The sequence below is a fragment of the Gopherus flavomarginatus genome, chromosome 6 (assembly GCF_025201925.1).
Source record: "Gopherus flavomarginatus isolate rGopFla2 chromosome 6, rGopFla2.mat.asm, whole genome shotgun sequence".
NCBI classification, from domain to species: Eukaryota; Metazoa; Chordata; order Testudines; family Testudinidae; genus Gopherus; species Gopherus flavomarginatus.
The window spans coordinates 41,475,332-41,493,240 of record NC_066622.1 but is presented as its reverse complement, the minus strand read 5'-3'; the positions used below and the strand labels follow the sequence as shown (position 1 = coordinate 41,493,240).

The 17,909-nt window shown below is 38.5% G+C and overlaps 1 protein-coding gene across 4 annotated transcripts in view; it reads left to right on the top strand.

Moving 5' to 3' along the window:
• IARS1 (isoleucyl-tRNA synthetase 1) overlaps window positions 1-17,909 on the top strand; it is a 219,067-nt gene that overhangs the window by 194,522 nt on the left and 6,636 nt on the right. For all 4 annotated transcript variants that reach the window (XM_050957730.1, XM_050957732.1, XM_050957731.1 and 1 more), the window contains 4 exons: window positions 4,703-4,814; window positions 9,899-10,024; window positions 15,890-16,033; window positions 17,127-17,279. In XM_050957730.1, the coding sequence (XP_050813687.1) occupies window positions 4,703-4,814; window positions 9,899-10,024; window positions 15,890-16,033; window positions 17,127-17,279 (535 nt within the window). The remainder of the gene's footprint in view (window positions 1-4,702; window positions 4,815-9,898; window positions 10,025-15,889; window positions 16,034-17,126; window positions 17,280-17,909) is intronic.

Genomic DNA, 17,909 nt, shown 5'->3' with positions numbered 1-17,909 from the left:
TTTTAATATCTGTAACCACTGCTACAGGACAGTCGAGTTACTGGAGAGTTTGGTCAACTCCCACTGGAATCAGTATCTGAAGAGTCTCCCCCAAAACCTTGAGGCCTTCTCCTACCTGAGTCAGTATTTCCTTCATCAGAACTGCAGATATTTCCCCGTGAGCAGAACCTGGGAACTATATAGTTAGTGTAGTGTTCTGGATAACTCTTTTGTGTCAGATACTCTCCTACCATAGTGACACTTCCACTGGTTCACGTGGTGACGTTAACACATACCATGGAGTGAGAGTTTCCAGGTATTCCATGAACCTGGGTGGTGCCGGTGACTGGCCTGGTTGCTAGGGCAAAGGACCTCCCCCCACGAGGGAATCCTGAAAAACCATCTATACTAGATGGTGGCACCACATTGGGAGGGAATGACATTCCTATGCTGCTCGTGCTTGCTTGCGCACGCTCTCTCTCTCTCTCCTGAATCCTGGTGGTGACTGTATCACACACATTAGATACCTGAACTACTTCTGATGCAGCACGCTCCATTTCCTGAGCAATTTGAACCTCCAAAGGTGCTTCTCCTGCTCTGCTAAGAGCTGAGACAGTCTGTTCCTCAGAATCGCCTTCTCTCTCTTCCTCTGCAACATCTACTTGCTTTTCTAAGATGATACTTTCTGGTTCACTTAACTCCTCCTCGGGCACTGTGGCCGAAGGACTTCCCTTTTCTGCTGGCACACTGGCTCCCATCACTTCACTATCAACTTCCTCTTCTAACTCACAGGTTGTTCCTCCGTGTTAGCGGCTTCAGAAGCCATCTTTGCACTAGCTAGTTCTCTCACTCTCCTGTCTGAACCCACATGCTTACGGTTACAGGCCCTCCTGAGTGAATCACAGCTGCCTTCTGACTTTCTGATCAGATCCAATAACCAGCCATGCTCTAGTTTATAACGTCCCAGTGACTTTAAACGGGCAGCTGCTCGTTTCTGCCATCCGTACACTTCCTCACACAACTCATGGTCATGATGCTGTTCTAACTTTCTTTCCAACTCTTTTCCTTTACAGAAAAGAGAAAACCGCTCTTCAGAGGCAATGTATAACTGCTCGTTTAACCCCTGAATTTCCCTATCCTTCTTCTCTACAACTTTCTGTGCCTTATTGAGCAGCTCCATTTTTGCATTTATCTTCTGTCCACACGCTGTCACAAACACTCCATTGCAATCCCTTTCACTTCACTGTCTTTTCTTTTCTTTCTTTCAGTTTCAATTTCAAATACCCAACTCACAAGACCCCATGGGTTACTATGCTTGGAGAGAACCTCTCTATCTTTTCATTGCTCCAATCCTCCTCCAATTTCCCTTATGTGTCTTCTGACAAAAATTTCTAAGGCTATATCACAGGCAGCCTCTACAGGCTCTGCCACCTTTCTCTCACTTATTTTTGCTTTTACAGTGAATATACTTAACTTTAAAATAACATGGAGGGAAACTTAACACTATGACTTAACTCTAAATCTTAAATCTAAAATAAGAAATCTAAAGGTGCCTTACAAGACCAATAATAGTAATAAGAAATATACGCCAGACTTGTCCAACAATACTTTAAACAAGTCCCAAAAGAAAGGGTGGAGGTAGGATCCTTCTCTTCCCTCGATGGCCAGTGTGTATTAGCAGATCAAGAGGTAAAACCCGTGGTGGTACCTACTGAATAGAGGGGCAAATACTGCTCAGACACAGCTCAAGGGGGACAATCCAGAGGAATTGAGGGGACTACCAAGGGGGTAACTGGAACCGTATAAGTTCTGAGCTAACCACATTAATCAACTCTGCCGCCACCACGAGTGTGGGTCATTGGGCCCAGTGGAATTGCCTAATCAGTACTCAAAAAACAAACCTCCTTTATCACATGTACACTGCCATTACTCCTAATATTTGGCCACGTAAAACAAACAGACATAAAACAATTAAACCATTTAACTCACAAGCTGCAAGGAGGAAAAAAAAGAGGAAGTAGTATAAGTTCTGTGGGATCGATGCCCAGAATTTGTCTGTTACAAAAGAAACTGTTACCAGACTATGCCCAGTGATTAGTTCACATAGAGATTTGCTTTTTAACCTCTTAAGTGTTTGCCACACACACCTTGAGACTCCTGGCTGGCTCACCAATCTGTTGACCTGAATTTGATGGGTTAATTGTTATGGCTTGCCACTGATCACATCTGACCAGAAGACTTATAGGTTCTTGTCCAATTCAGACTACAGAGTTCAAGAACTCAGAGAGTTCTATATCGAGAGAGGACTCTCAGGGTGCTTGGCAAGAACATGTACACTGAGGACAGTACCAAATTGATAAAACCTTTATTGAGATTAACATAAAAATAAGGAATTCAATGAAACGTATAACTGCAAAACATTAAAGGAATTCCAAAACTTCTGGTGGTAACATTTCTATTATAAATACCTTAACCTAACATACTCACACCCTTTCTTGAGTACCCGGTAATAGGACATGGAGGACCAGCCTCACTCCTGGCATGCCCGATTGCGCGATGGGGCTGGCTTTCCCAATGGTTAGGAATGTTGAGTAATTGTACTATACTGCACAAACTGAGCTGGTAGTGTGATAGAACATAGAATAGAAAGATAGATGGAAAAATAGTCTCTAGAGTATAGGAGAACTGGAAAAAGCACTCCAAGAAACCAAAGCTTCAGGAGTTGGAAGAGCCTAGAACTAGAACTTAGAAAAGCTCTCTTACAAGTTATTTTATAGGATCCTGACCTATATAATTCAGGCCCAACCTACTATACCCAAATTTTATTTCCGTATCCTAAGAATTTCTTAAGAAATTTGTGGGTACCCTTCTCCTATAGGTTAGTGGATTATGACACTTTCTAAATATTAAGAAGGATTATCTCACTCCAAAACTGCCAACCTAGGCTCTCTTGATGACCTTCGAGTTGTGGTGTACCGTGTGGTTACCAACTGGAGGTAGATGCCAGGTAGATAAACCTGTGATGTGATGTGGATAGTTCCTCTCTTTGGTTCCCCAAAGTTCAGGGACCATTCTTATCCGTGCCAAAGGTTGCCAGCTTTTGTGCTGACATAGTCATAACTGATTATACTTTTTTGCTATATAGCAGTTTTTACCGGATCTTACAGGCCGGGAGGCTTCTTGCATTTCAGCAAAACTTATTATTAGGAAACACATGCCTCAACACATCCTAAAGTCCAAGGAATTAATACTGATAAAATATAAGAATAAAATGGATTAATTTCAGAAAAAAAAACATATTAATTGATACTGCTGGCTGGATTAGTAGGATCTAATAGCTAGCAGAATAATCCTATGGGCTACAACTATAACTTCCATGAAAGTTAATGTTTGACTGAGACTACAAACTATATTTTGTTTTTCCAGCTCTGTCACAGACTTCCTGTATGATGATGGGCAAGTCACCTAATTTCTCTATCCCTCAGTTCCCCATCTGCAAAATGAAAATAAAATTATTTCCATTTCTCACAGAGGTGATGCAAGAGCGAATTAATGTTTCTGGGGTAGTCAGATACCACTGTGAGTGCCATAGAAAAAAGTTGGCTTGTAACGAAAACCTTAGCTCTTTTCGAATGTATGCATTAAAATATTGTTGATTTACATGATCCCATACTAGTTCTCAAATAATATAATGTATATTATTGCATGGTTATTTTTATACCTGCTATAGGATATCAGTTATGTTTTCTCAGTTATTGTCAGACATGTCTGAATAAATTTCAGACGGGGGGGAGTAGGTCTGGGAATTGTTAAAATGAGGTGCTTCCAAGAACCATAAGGTTCTGTATACCCCAAAGAACACACACCTGCCTTCTTTTTTATCCTGTCCACTTCTGCATGTGTTAATGTGGAAGAATCCTGAACTGAATAAGAATAAAGTAAAAACAAAGCTTTAAGCATGTGAAGAATCCATTACCAGGAAATGCTGACTTTTCTGCTGTCAAGAAGAGAATGCTCTGCTTCATTGCTAGGCATTACTTAAATAGCATAGTCCATGATTAAGGTGTTTTTGCTTGCTAAGAACTTACTCTCTGACTAATTGCAGGGTATTTCTGATTTTAGGTTGTTGGGGGAAGAAGCAGGAGAACAAAACCAGCCTACAGTTCATGTGTGTGTCTCCATATTCCAGGGGGTTTAGGAAGTTTTTGCATAGAACTTCACAACATGGTGGAAAGTGGGGTTAGGAGTAGGCTTGTGGTTTGGACATGGGACTGAAATTCAGGAGATGGAAGTTTTTCTCAGCTCTGCCTCTGTCTTGTTGTTTGACCTTGGGCAAATCATTTGTGATTTCATTTTCAAAGGTGTTTGTGCACTTGCGGTCCCCATTGACTTCAGTGGGATATGTGGCCCACTGCATTTCAGAAAATTAGGGCATTCAAGCTCTGTCTTCTCCAGTTCTTCCTGCCGCCCCCCCCCCTTATCTCATAGGCATAGTAAGGGTGAATTTATTCATATTCACAACTCTTTCTGAGCTCCTCAGAGAGAGAACACTATGGAATTTACCATTGTATTATGTTCTCATGTAATTATTTTTTAATATAATGATCCATAGAAATGTCCTCATTTGCTTATTTTGAGGCATATGTTTTGTTTTGTTTTTTATCTATCTTAATAGAGTACTATTGAAGTAAAAATAATACTCTTGTTTTGTTTTGTTTTTTAGCTGAAGGGGTCAGAACTAGAAATCACACTTGTCAGAGGAGGCTTACATCATCGTATTGAGCCAGCCTGTGCTTATGTCAATCTCAACACTTGTATTAATGGTACAGAGCAAGGTAGGAGATTTTTGTTTAATGTTTCAGAACCATCGCCACATAAGATGAATTGAGGAATAATATGATAGATAACAGAACAAAGAGGTTATGTGCTCGAGGTGATGCTGACTTCCTTTACGTAGTGGTTGTAAATAGTATTTGATAAAGGATTATTGAGGAAGTCTAAGTTTTTTACTGTTATAATGAAGTCTTTAAATGAGAGATGAAATAAAATAGTGTGTGTAGTGCTTTTTAATTTATGTATACAACACTGCATGTGCAAACAACGAAGAGTGTTCCCCCCCGCCCCAGTTATGAATTGCACAAACTGGGTTTAGAATTAAAAAAAACAAAAACAAGTTTATTAACTACAGAAGGTAAATTTTAAGTGATTATAAGGGATAGCAGTCAGGAGAAAGATTACTGAGCAAATAAAACAAGACATGCAAACTATGCTTAATACCTTAAAGAAATTTGGCTACAAATAGTAAGGTCTCACCCCAAATGTTGTTTCATGCAGAGTGCAGAGTTTCTTGAAGGTAAACTGCACTGCTTACAGTTTAGATCTCCAGGGATTCCTTTTACAGGCTCAGCCCCTAGCCCCCCTCATCTTAGTTCCTTTGTTTCTTCAGGTATTTTCACCAGCCTTTCTTCTTGAGCAGGGAGGCAATAGAGAAGAGCCAAGATTAACTCACTCTCCAGCTTTAAATAGGATTTGCATATGTCAGGAATTCTTTGTTTCTCACCCTGTGGAAAAATACCAGCATTTTAAGATAGTATCCAGTACCAGGTGACATGATCACATGACCCTGCAGTATCAAAGCAGCATCCCGAGAAACTTCTCAGGAGGGAGGGAGATTAGTATCTTCAAAGTGCTTTGTCCTTCCTAATGGCCCATCCAGGCTGATTGCATATTGTCTCGTGGGCGTTCCCCAAGTACACACACAGTTGTAATTGTTACATAGTCAATATTTCTAACTCCAGGTACAGAAATGATACATGCATACAAATTGGTTAATCACATTCAGTAAATCGTAACCTTTCTAATGATACTTCACTTGACCCATCTTGCATAAAATGTATCTTAGTTATGCTATATTCATATCATAACAATATTTCTATGAAGAATATGGGGTGTAAGGTTGGAGCCGGTTACAAAAGTGCCATGCGAACAGCTGTGTTCACTTTCAGGTGACACTGTAAATAAGAAGCGGGCAGGAAGTAGGACTGAATGTACTTGCAGGAGCTGATGTTTTACATTGTTTTGGTTTTGAGTGCAGTTATGTAAAAAAAATTATTGTACATTTGTAAGTTGTACTTTAACAATAAAGAAATTGCACTACAGTATTTGTATGAGGTGAATTGGAAAATACTATTTTTGTTAAAAGAACAGGAGTACTTGTGGCACCCTAGAGACTAACAAATTTATTTGAGCATAAAATTTCATGGGCTAAAACCCACTTCATCGGATGCATGCAGTGGAAAATACGGTAGGAAGATTACACACACAAACACACACAGAGAGCATGAAACAATGGGTGTTATCATGCACACTATAATGAGAGTTATCAGTTAAGATGAGCTATTACCAGCAGGAGAGAAGAAAAACTTTTTGTAGTGGTAATCAAAATGGCCCATTTCCAGTAGTTGACAAGAAGGTGTGAGGAACCATAGGGGGGAAATAGTTTTACTTTGTGTAATGACCCATCCACTCCCAGTCTTTATTCAAGCCTAATTTAATGGTGTCCAAATTGCAAATTAATTCCAATTCAGCAGCCTCTCGTTGGAGTCTGTTTTTGAAGAGTTTTTTTGTTGTAATATTGCGACTTTTAGGTCTGTAATCGAGTGACCAGGGAGATTGAAGTGTTCTCCAAATGGTTTTTGAATGTTATAATTCTTGACATCTGATTTGCGTCCATTTATTCTTTTACGTAGATACTGTCCGATTTGGTCAATGTACATGGCAGAGAGGCATTGCTGGCACATGATGGCATATATCACATTGGTAGATGTGCAGGTGAACGAGCCTCTGATTGCGTTGTTGATGTGATTAGGTTCTATGATGGTGTCCCCTGAATAGATATGCGGACAGAGTTGGCAGCAGGCTTTATTGCAGGGGTAGGTTCCTGGGTTAGTGTTTTTGTTGTGTGGTTGTTGGTGAGTGTTTGCTTCAGGTTTGGGAGCTGTCTGTAAGCAAGGACTAGCCTGTCTCCCAAGATCTGTGAGAGTGATGGATTGTCATCACTAGCAATCACCTTCAGCCCCTTAATGTGCTGAAGAGGTTTTAGTTGGGCTCTACAACCTATCCTGAAGGACGATCCATCACTTTCACAGATCTTGGGAGACAGGCCTGTCCTTGCTTACAGGGGACACCATCATAGGACCTAATCACATCAGCCATGCAATCAGAGGCTCGTTCACCTGCACATCTACCAATGTGATATATGCCATCATGTGCCAGCAATGCCTCTCTGCCATGTACACTGGCCAAACCGGACAGTTTCTACGTAAAAGAATAAATGGACGCAAATCAGATGTCAAGAATTATAACATTCAAAAACCATTTGGAGAACACTTCAATCTCCCTGGTCACTCGATTACAGACCTAAAAGTCGCAATATTACAACAAAAAATCTCTTCAAAAACAGACTCCAACGAGAGACTGCTGAATTGGAATTAATTTGCAATTTGGACACCATTAAATTAGGCTTGAATAAAGACTGGGAGTGGATGGGTCATTACACAAAGTAAAACTATTTCCCCTCCTAAGGTTCCTCACACCTTCTTGTCAACTACTGGAAATGGGCCATTTTGATTACCACTACAAAAAGTTTTTTTTTCTCTCCTGCTGGTAATGCTCACCTTAACTGATCACTCTTGTTATAGTGTGTATGATAACACCCATTGTTTCATGTTCTCTGTGTGTGTGTATATGTGTGTGTGTGTGTATATATGTATGTGTATGTGTATATGTATGTATATATATATATGTATGTATATATATATATGTATGTATATATATATATGTATGTATATATATATATGTATGTATGTATGTATATATATATATATATATGTATATATATATATAATCTTCCCACTGTATTTTCCACTGCATGGATCCGATGAAGTGGGTTTTAGCCCACAAAAGCTTATGCTCCAATAAATTTGTTATTTACTCCTGTTCTTTTTGTGGATACAGACTAACATGGCTGCTACTCAGAAACCTATTTTTGTTGATCTTTTTAACGGTGCAATTATTTGTGATAAAAATAATATAAAGGGAGCACTGTACACATTGTATTCTATGTTGTAATTGAAATCAGTATATTTTAAAATGTAGAAAAACATCTAAAATATTTATGATAAATTTCAATTGGTATTCTGTTTAACAGTGTGATTAAAACTGCAATTAATCACCATTAATTTTTTTAATCAAGTTAATTTTGTTTTGAGTTAATTGTATAAGTTAACTGTGATTAATTGACAGCCCTGGAAATAATGATTTCACAACTATCTGGTGGTGGTCTAGTGCTCAGATTTGGTTTTATTCAGTGATATCACCCATAGCAGTGAAATATATGTTCCTTCAGGCTACCAGAACCTAAGCGGTGGTACTCACTTGACTGATGCCTGATAGAGAAGTACACTAATAAATCCAATACAAGATTAAACATTGTTTTTTGAAGACTTCCGTTCTTTAAAGTGTATAAGATTTTTCTGTGTTCAAATATGATGTCAGTCTCAAAGGGACGCAGAGATTCACCCTGAGAGGAGCAAACCCCAAATGCCAGCTGGGATGTTGCAGCTCCCATAAGATACTGAAAATAATTGGATTTTGGGTATTGCACTATTTTGTTTTTGAAATGATGGCAGTATTTTGAGGTGATATGTATTATGAATATCATAATGATAGCTTAAATCTCCTTTTAAAGGCCTCTGAGAGGGTCTTTTGTGTTTTAATTGAACTTGAATGCTCAATTTGTGATGGAACACCGATTTAACTTTTACTATATTCATGTTGACACTTTCTTGATAGAAATCTGTAGCATAAAACAGTGTCTGTCTACAGGGCAAAATACTGTATGTCTATAGATCATCACTATTTCGGACTTTACCCTGTAGGTGCTTAGAGTGATCAAGCTGCCAGTTAATTGTAAACCACTCGTGCATTGGCACATCAGTTACTTTCACTTAATTTCAAATATACTGCACCGTGCCATCATTGAATAGATACATAAATAATTGATTTGATTATAGTCTCTTTATTTAATTTGCATGCATATACATCCCCCTGATAGATTAATATGCAAACCAATCGCCTGCATGTGCTAGATTTTAATGAGTGCATATTGCATTTAATATACACCTCTACCTCAATGTAACACTACCCAATATAACACGAATTCGGATATAACGTGATAAAGCCGCGCTCCGGAGGGGGTGGGGCTGCTCACTCTGGATCAAAGCAAGTTTGATATAGCGCGGTTTCACGTATAACACGGTAAGATTTTTTTGGCTCCCAAGGACAGCGCTATATCAAGATAGAGGTGTACATTCAATGTATATTTTTGAATTGGATATTGATTTATCCAATACAATATAAAACATTTGCACACAGGATTTTGATGTAGCGAAGGAGCACATTTGTATTTACATTTTTCAAGAAATACCCAAATTGTCTACATCGCATACAATAAGTATGTCTCTGTGCTGTTTTGTTACAAAGATGGCATCATGCATAAATATTTTGCTTCCTTTAAGATTTAAACTTCTGTCAAAATGTAGAGAATTATTGCAGCTGATTAAAGCTACTGAAAGACACCCACACAAATTCTTCAATGGAGATTAGATTTCTTTTTTAACTAAACCTATCCAGAAACAGGGTTTTTCCCCTCTTATAATGGGCTTAATTTAAGAAAAGAGGAGACCCATAGTTCATATTCCTGGGACAAAGAAATGTGAGAGACATTTTTTTTCATTCACTATAATCTGTATTGGTTTTACATAATATAGCAAACCAATTCTAAGTAGTTCATCATTACAACATACAAACTCATTTATTAAATTACATTTTAATTCTTGATTTTTGTTTTTATTTTTAGATGGTGTGTTGCTGTTGGAAAATCCAAAAGGAGATAATAAATTAAACTATACTAAACTTGTAGATGCTGTGTCCTGCATTTTTGGCCTTAAAAATTCAAAGCTGTCAGTTTTCAGTGGAAAATCAGGTACATGGTGTTAGAGGATGAAAGCTGAGAAAGTGCATACAGTAGCAATTCAGTCGATTTTTCAAAGAATGTCATTGGCAGCTTGTATCGCTTATTGTATCATTTTCTCACATTGTGTGTATGAAGTTTCTAAAAAAGAGCTCCTGGGAAGTATGCCCAGTATTCTAGGGCTGATTTTTACTAAGCATATGAGAATGTGTTTATAAATGGTTTATAACTGTAAACAATCTAAATGGGTTTTAAAAGTTCCTGTTAAGTGGTGTTCATCACTTTTGTTATGCTATCCATTTCCAATTTGTATTTCTTTTTCAGTTCTCATTAGGATGAAATTTCATCCATTTCAGAAATCATTTTCATGAATTTAGTACCGTACCATGAGTTGGCAAGCTGCCATGAAATATAGTTGCATGATTTTGCAAATACACTAATAGATGGAGTTAGAACTTAAATTGAGTACAAACTGATTTTCCTTTTTAGTCAAATTCTTTGCTGTTGCCATATTTCTGTATTTTACGGCAGAGCAGTTTGAAGATCTCCAGACTTCTTCTGTTAGAGAACAGTTTATTTTGAAAATATTTTTGTAGGATTGAATTTGTGCTCCGACTTTGTAAACAAATGAAAATGTAAAGTGCACTTTATGGGTTATGTTCGGAGCACACATAATTTAGCAAGCATAACAGAGATAAAGTGGCTGATACAACAGAAACTAAACACTGAAAAATGTTGCAGTTCGTGACCTTGAGACCTTAGCAAACAACTGGCTTTATTTTCTTGTCTCTGAGATCAAGATTCTGTTTTATGATAAGATTACATTTTGTATTCTGTTGTATTAGAATTAAGGGACAATTGATTGGCTGGTAGTGTAAAGACCGTAAGTAACCAAACCACTCCATGAATAAATCAAAAAAGGGAAAAAAATTGGCTGCAGCAAAGTAAAAACTTTGATTCGCAAGAATTGGAAATTTATTTTTATAGTGTAGTAGTGAGTTCTTTTATAGACATGTCACCTTGAGTAGTATTGCTCTAGAAAGTTTTAAAAACTGAAGCATTTAAAGTTAATATGGATTCTGCAGATTAGACAATTCAAGGTTCAACAGGTGTGGATATAAAGGAAACTTGAAGACAGTGTTTGCAAAATTGATAGAGATCAATGGTTATGGAAAGTTTATTTTGTATCTTTAAAATTACTTACCCTTAATTTTAGCTATTTTTCAAGATTAAGGGGGAGATGGAGGTAATAATTTGATCATTGTGAATGGAAAGTGTGAACAGTTGCCTTTAAATTCCTACAGGGTTATTAGGAGCAGAAGTTTGTACCCATACATTACATCACTGGACCAGTAACTTTGCCTTAGACCTGTATCCTCACCATTTTTTTCTTATATTTTTGCCTTTGCTGTTTCTCATTTCCTGAAAAAATATTTTTATCTTTATGTCTTTAGTAGAATGTCTTTGGGGTACCCTCACTGAGCCTCTCTATCTGACACACTCCTTTTGCCTTATTCAGCTTGATAATAGCCAGGATGCTTTAAGTGGTTGATTGCACAGAACCAAGTGGAATATTTCTACCATATGAAAAGAGTACTCTGCTGTTTAGGATTGCTTAACAAGACCATCTAAAATAAAGTTGGCTGTGGAAGGAAACCTTTCCTTAAAATAATTTTCCAAATAACAGCAATGTGTTGTATTTGGAACGAGGAGAATTAAATCAAAGTAGTCTGGTGTGAAGTTATAGAGATAAGTAGTCGGTAGAACCATAGTTTACCAGAATACGCTCCCCCCTGCTTCACATCCTATAGTCTGAGGTGGTTGTGTGGGCTTTGTCTGGGTAGGCAGAAGAAGGAGAACGGTTGGCTCCTTCAAGGATTGTGCCTCTCTCTGAGCTTGAGGAGGGGGGGCTCTGTGGCTGATTGGTTGGACAGAAGGATGCAGCATCCTATTTGCTCCCAGGGAGAGGATTTATAAGCCCTTCCCCTTGTCCAACGGTACCATTCTGCTCAGGGAAGATACCCTCTCCCCATCTCTCCATGATATTAAAGTAGGGCTGGGTTTTGTGGCATTGCTCTGAGCATCGTGCTAACTGCCTTTTTGGCTCTTGGAAGGAATTTTTCCCTCACTGCCAGATTGGTCTGGATAGGGTGGGTTTTCTTTCATTCCCGTCAGGGACTTGGTGGTAGGTTAGACTGTAAAGTTCATTTTATTGCTACTTTACAGGAGTCCAGTTAAGGTGATTGTTCAGTGACGGGTCGGGTATCTCCTAAAGAAGGTGGGGAATGGGGTTGGGGCACCTTATGTCTTGTACAGCGAGGACACAGCCCTCTCTTCCCCAGACACTTAACCCTTGTATGAGGGGAGGATGGGCCCCAGGACAATGCTGGGATCAAGTAGGGTGAGGCTCTAACAGCAGCCTTCAACCAGATGGAATAGGTTACAAAGAAAGGTTAACCTGAACTGGACAATTTATTGCTGGATAATTCTCAAATGTGTTTCTTAATGAAGCTGTGGCCTAGTTAAATCACATTCCTGATGTCTAGTCTTTCTTCCTATGGTGTCCAGGACAAAGGGTCTCAGCAGAAAATAAATCAAGCTGACAACCATTTAAAATGAAAAGTATTTTTTTTTAAAAAGTTAAGATAAAATGTACTTATTGTGCAGTTGTGGATAGGCTAAATTTTTGCCCCTTGGGCGTGGTTAGGCCTACAATGAAAAGGACTGTGGTTTTGGGAAGTCCATCTTACTGGCAGTCCCAGTTGAATGGCTGTACTTTCCTACTACAAATCTCCGCTCCCAGGCTAAACTGAAGGCTATTTGAAAGCTTTAATATTGATGTACATTGATGGTTTGTGATTTTTCACACTTTTTCACAAGTATGTGAAAATATTGGATTCCATCTACTCTGAAAGACTTAAAAAAAAAAAAAAAGGTAAATAGTGACAATATTGCAGCTGGAAAGTTGTCTCTGTGTTGACATGGCAACGGCCCTGTGATGCAAAATACTAGAGTTACTTGAAAGATAAATCACGATTTCTGCCACTCATGCTTGTCCACCTCCTACCTGGATTATTCCAGCTATCCAGTATTACTGTGAGCTCCTTGGGCCATGTCTCTTGTTCTGTAAAACACCTTGCACATTTAAGGTGCTATATAATTAATACATAGTAATCATGGGTTTAGTGCATGACAGTGCTAGGCACAGCTGCTCTAGTTTCATGCAGCTTAAAAATAACTGCTACTAGGTCTCTCTGCATTATAAATTCTAAGCAGTAGAATTTGAGTATTGTGCATTAGTTACTTTTTTTTCTGCTTTGTTTGAAAAATAACAGTTAACCCTCTAGAGACAGCAGACACATACACATGTAAACACATCCTCTTCAGCATTTAAGTTTAGCTTTAATCTGGCCCTTTATTCCTGAAATGGGCCAGTTTCATGAGAAATCATTTCTTTATTGCCTAATGATCTTGTGGAATATTTTGTTTCCTTATATACTCGCTGTTGCATCAAATATTCCCCCTGATCTTTGGAGTAAGATGTACCGTACCATACCATTAATTCCCCATTAAAATGAAATGAAATGAACCGACAGAAGCAATACACTTGTCAGAACATATTAACCAAGAGGAATACAGCTGAAGGTGCTGTGTCATCACCAAGTGATGAGGGTCATTGGTTAGGTTTGTCATTATCTGATTCAGCATTATGAAGGGAAAACTTAGCCATATCAGCTTTAGTGAAGTCCATTGACAAAGTGTTCTAAATTATTTATCCCTTCTGTGGTCTCATTTTACCAGTCAGGACGTTTTAGTATCTTAAAATCTTTGGGTTTTTGGTTAGTGGCTTAGTTGGGAAAATACTTTTTTATTCCAAATGTTATACCCACAAGCTTAGATATTCACTGTGAGCAACTGAAAGCCCATGCTATCTCACAGGTGTAATTTGTAAAGTTGTATGTGATATTTTTAAAGCCAAAAATGGCTAAGAACTTTAAATAATTGGATAGTAACAGACCATGAATCCCAGTGATGATTGAACCTGGTGATGTTCTAAGCAAAAAGAGCTCACAACCACGCTTATAGCTCAAGGGTTCTCCTTTTTTTTTCTTGAGCTCCTCCCCTCAATCTCTCTTCCCCTCAACGTGCAATAAAAATTCCATGGCCCACCTGTGCCACAACAGCTGTTTTTCACTAGATTAAAAGCCAGGACTGGCATTAGGGGGTAGCAAGCAGAGCAACTGCCCAGGGCCCCATGCCACATGTGGCCCCATGAAGTTAGGTTGCTCGGGCTTTGGCTTCAGCTCTGAGGAGCAGGGCTTGGGATTCAGCTTTCTTCCTTGGGCCCTTATGAGTCTAACGCTGGCCCTGCTGTCTGGTTTATTTTTGTGGACTCCCTGAAACCTGCTTGCCGCCTCCCAGGTGACCTCAGACCCCTGGTTGAGAACTGCTGTTGTGGCTGTTTCCATCACTTCGCACCAATTCAGCAGACATTCTGGGCTTCAGAGTGATGTTTAGGGTCATTGTTTTGCCGGTTGTGTTCATGTGTGGGTGACTGTGTTTGATTTATGTCTCAGAGGTTTGTGTTGATTTATGTGGGTGCCTAAAGTTGGGCCAAGTAATCCACTGTTTGTGCAATACTTCCTCATACAACCCATGAAACTTTTACATGCAATTTAACTCAGCCAATCACCACCTTCACTGTACAGTTATCTCTGATATCATAATAGTTTAGGATTCTTGGCATGTCATAGATTCTTGTCTTACAGTATCTGTACACTGCATGAGTGTAATTCATTAAATCAAAATGGCTGAGAACTAAGAATTGGAGGGTAGCAGGAAAGAAAACAGAGATAATTCAGCCTGGTGATACTCTGCACAAGGAGAGTTCTCAGCCATGCTTGTAGCTGCTTCCATCATTTCACACTGACACAACAGACATTTTAGGCTTCAGAGTGACATGACTGGAATCTTATTATATAGATATGTATGTGGGCTTGTCTACATGGAAACAATGCACGGCATGCTAGTTTACTGCTGATTTACAGCCTGACTTTGCTACACACTGAGTCTCATGTAGTCAAGCTCTGCTTGTTGTGAGTCACCTCTCTCCGAGAGATGCCAGCTCCATCTCTCCAGGCCATGTGCTTATCAAAAAGGGGGCAGGAGAAAGTAAGCATTTTAGTTGTTGCTTTTTTACTCTGTTTTGGGTATTACATGCAAATGCCAAGGGCTTCATACATGATCAAATCATTTTATTATCCACTGCCTTTGCATTAATTGGCACCTGGAGCATCAGAAAAATATCTTGAATAAACCATTGTCTAAAACATGTCCTATGATGCTTCAGCTAACAAAATTGAGATAGAAACAAAGACTTAAGTTTTAATTTGATGATTTGGAAATCGCTGGTGCAAAGGAATCATTGCTGGCTTATTATAAACTATCAAGCAAAATTTTTATTTATTATATGTATATATCATTATGATTCTAGAAATTGACCTGCCGAGTGGGTGAGTTTCCTGGCTTTCCTGTACTAGGGCTGCACTTCTAAGTGACATCATCTTAACTTCCCAGCCTCTTACACAATCTTTGAAGTTTTTTGCACTATAGTGCTGTTGTGCATTCTGAGCCCATTATGCTTGACATGCTAATTTCCATAGCAGATGAGATACTTTGTTTTATGATACAAAGTATCTCTTAACTCACTGCACAAGTTCACTTACGCTTTTCAGAATGAAGAAATATATCTCTCTTGAGAAAGGAAATCATTTCTGTAATGGAAACAGTAGCTAGAAATACTCTGTCAGTTAATCAGATGAGAGCTAGATGTTAGTTGGCCTTTAATGGCCTGACAGGTCTCATTTTTCATTTCAGAACTGTTGAGCAACACTGACTTACTGAGTCTCAGTGGAAAGACTCTTCATGTGACATCAGGATCAGCCCCTGCTTTGATCAATGCCCATGATACCCTCCTCTGCCAGTATATCAACTTACAGCTAGTGAATGCAAAACCACAAGGTACTGTATGTAGGATATTTCTCATTTCAGTTACTGGTTTTATCTGCCGTAATTTAAGTTTTGGACAACACTATTCATGTGAGATCTATACATATCTTTGGGTTGGTAGTTGGTGTGTTCCACTTATTGTATCCCATATAATAGAAACTTTCTAATGTACAAAGTGGACATTGAGTTTTAGTTTTTCCTCACTTTTGAAAAAGGGAAAAAGATAAGTTGAGAGGGGGGATGATGGTCTTATTAGCATTTAAATATGAGTTTCAGAATTGTTCTCCTGTTTCTAACTATTGGTTTGCATATGCAAAACTTGTTCTAAAAGGCTAAAAGCCTAAAATTGGCTTGAAAAGGCCAGCTTCTCTTGTAATGGGATTGTCACTGAATGCATGATGCAGGAATCAAAACCATTGCTTATATGCAAATTTAAGAAGTAGGGGAATTATTTCATTATCAATCTAGAGATCAAGATATGTGTATAATTTTGGTTTATTTTTCATTAAACCATTGTATGCTCATTATTTTGCCTCCCCTCCCTCATTACTTTGCCTCCAAAGGACTTGCCTTTCCAGTGAAGGGTTTGTTTTAGGCCTGGATTCTGTGCAAAGAACTGCCCTGCATGGACTCCGTTTGAAGTCACTGGAAATCGGCGTGGGCTGACCCTGGGCAGAAAATAGGACCATGATCAGCAATATATTTGATGTTTTTCCTTGAACATTTATGATCTGTACTTCTGTTAAAGAGTAGATCACCTGTGTCATACTGAAATATTTGTTTTCCATAACCCCTCTTCAGCTACTGTGGCCTGCCCATTGTAGGGGAGCTAGTGATTTCCTTTTATTTTTTGATATGCTCACAGAGTTCAGTGCTTATGGATTTATCGCTCAAAAAGACAACTTTCCAGCGATGACTCTGTGATAGATATTTGTTGTATTTTAGCTTAGACATGGGTAAGTGAATGCTATTAAGGAATGCTGTTGAGGAAACAGGTGAGTTGAAGGAACAAGTCCTAAGCTTATGGGTCAAGACAAATGCAACTGTATAGTATGAGGCAATTTTCCCCACTCAGATTGCAATAATACACAATTTGTTTCCTTAGAGTGTCTGAAAGGAGTGGTGGGAACTCTTCTAATGGAAAACCCAGTTGGTCAGAATGGACTAACATATCAAGGTCTTCTCTATGAAACAGCAAAAGTGTTTGGACTCAGGAGCAGGAGGCTAAAATTGTTCCTAGATGAAGCACAAACACAGGGTAAGTTACTTAAAGCCTGAGTATACTGTGGATTTTTTTCCTTGTGTACTTTGTTTTTTCTCTTCAACAACAGTGACATATCCTTTTAATTGGATTCCAGTGGATTAACTTAGTTGCCTACAGTCTACATTTCTTTCTAATTATCTTGTGTTAATCAGACTTGAGTGCATCTGATCTCAGGTCTCAAACCTATATTTAATCATATTAAATTTATTTTATCCAAAGTACATCATATACATACCAACAGAGTACTTTTCATGTAGTAAAATTCTGCATGAGTAGTGCAGTTGCATGCATTGGCTGAAATGGCTAAGAACAGTTCTCTAGGAGCCTCTTCAGTTGAAACTGAAAGGTCAGTCAGTAATGAAAATGTTAGGTATGTACTGATGTGATGAGTATATTTAAAAAGAAGTCTCTGCTTAGAGGGGAAAAAAATAATTTAAATAGTAGCAGATCAGAATTTGAGAATCTGTTTTGCAGTAAACTGCACATTGTTGTAGGACTGGCTCGATATTTTTTTTTTTCTTTTGGCGAAAGGGAATGGAGGAAAGGAGTATATTAGTATGGATCAGAGCAGGCATTTCAGAATTGTTGCATAGATTGGAATCTGAGCAAGTGATACTTTTTTAC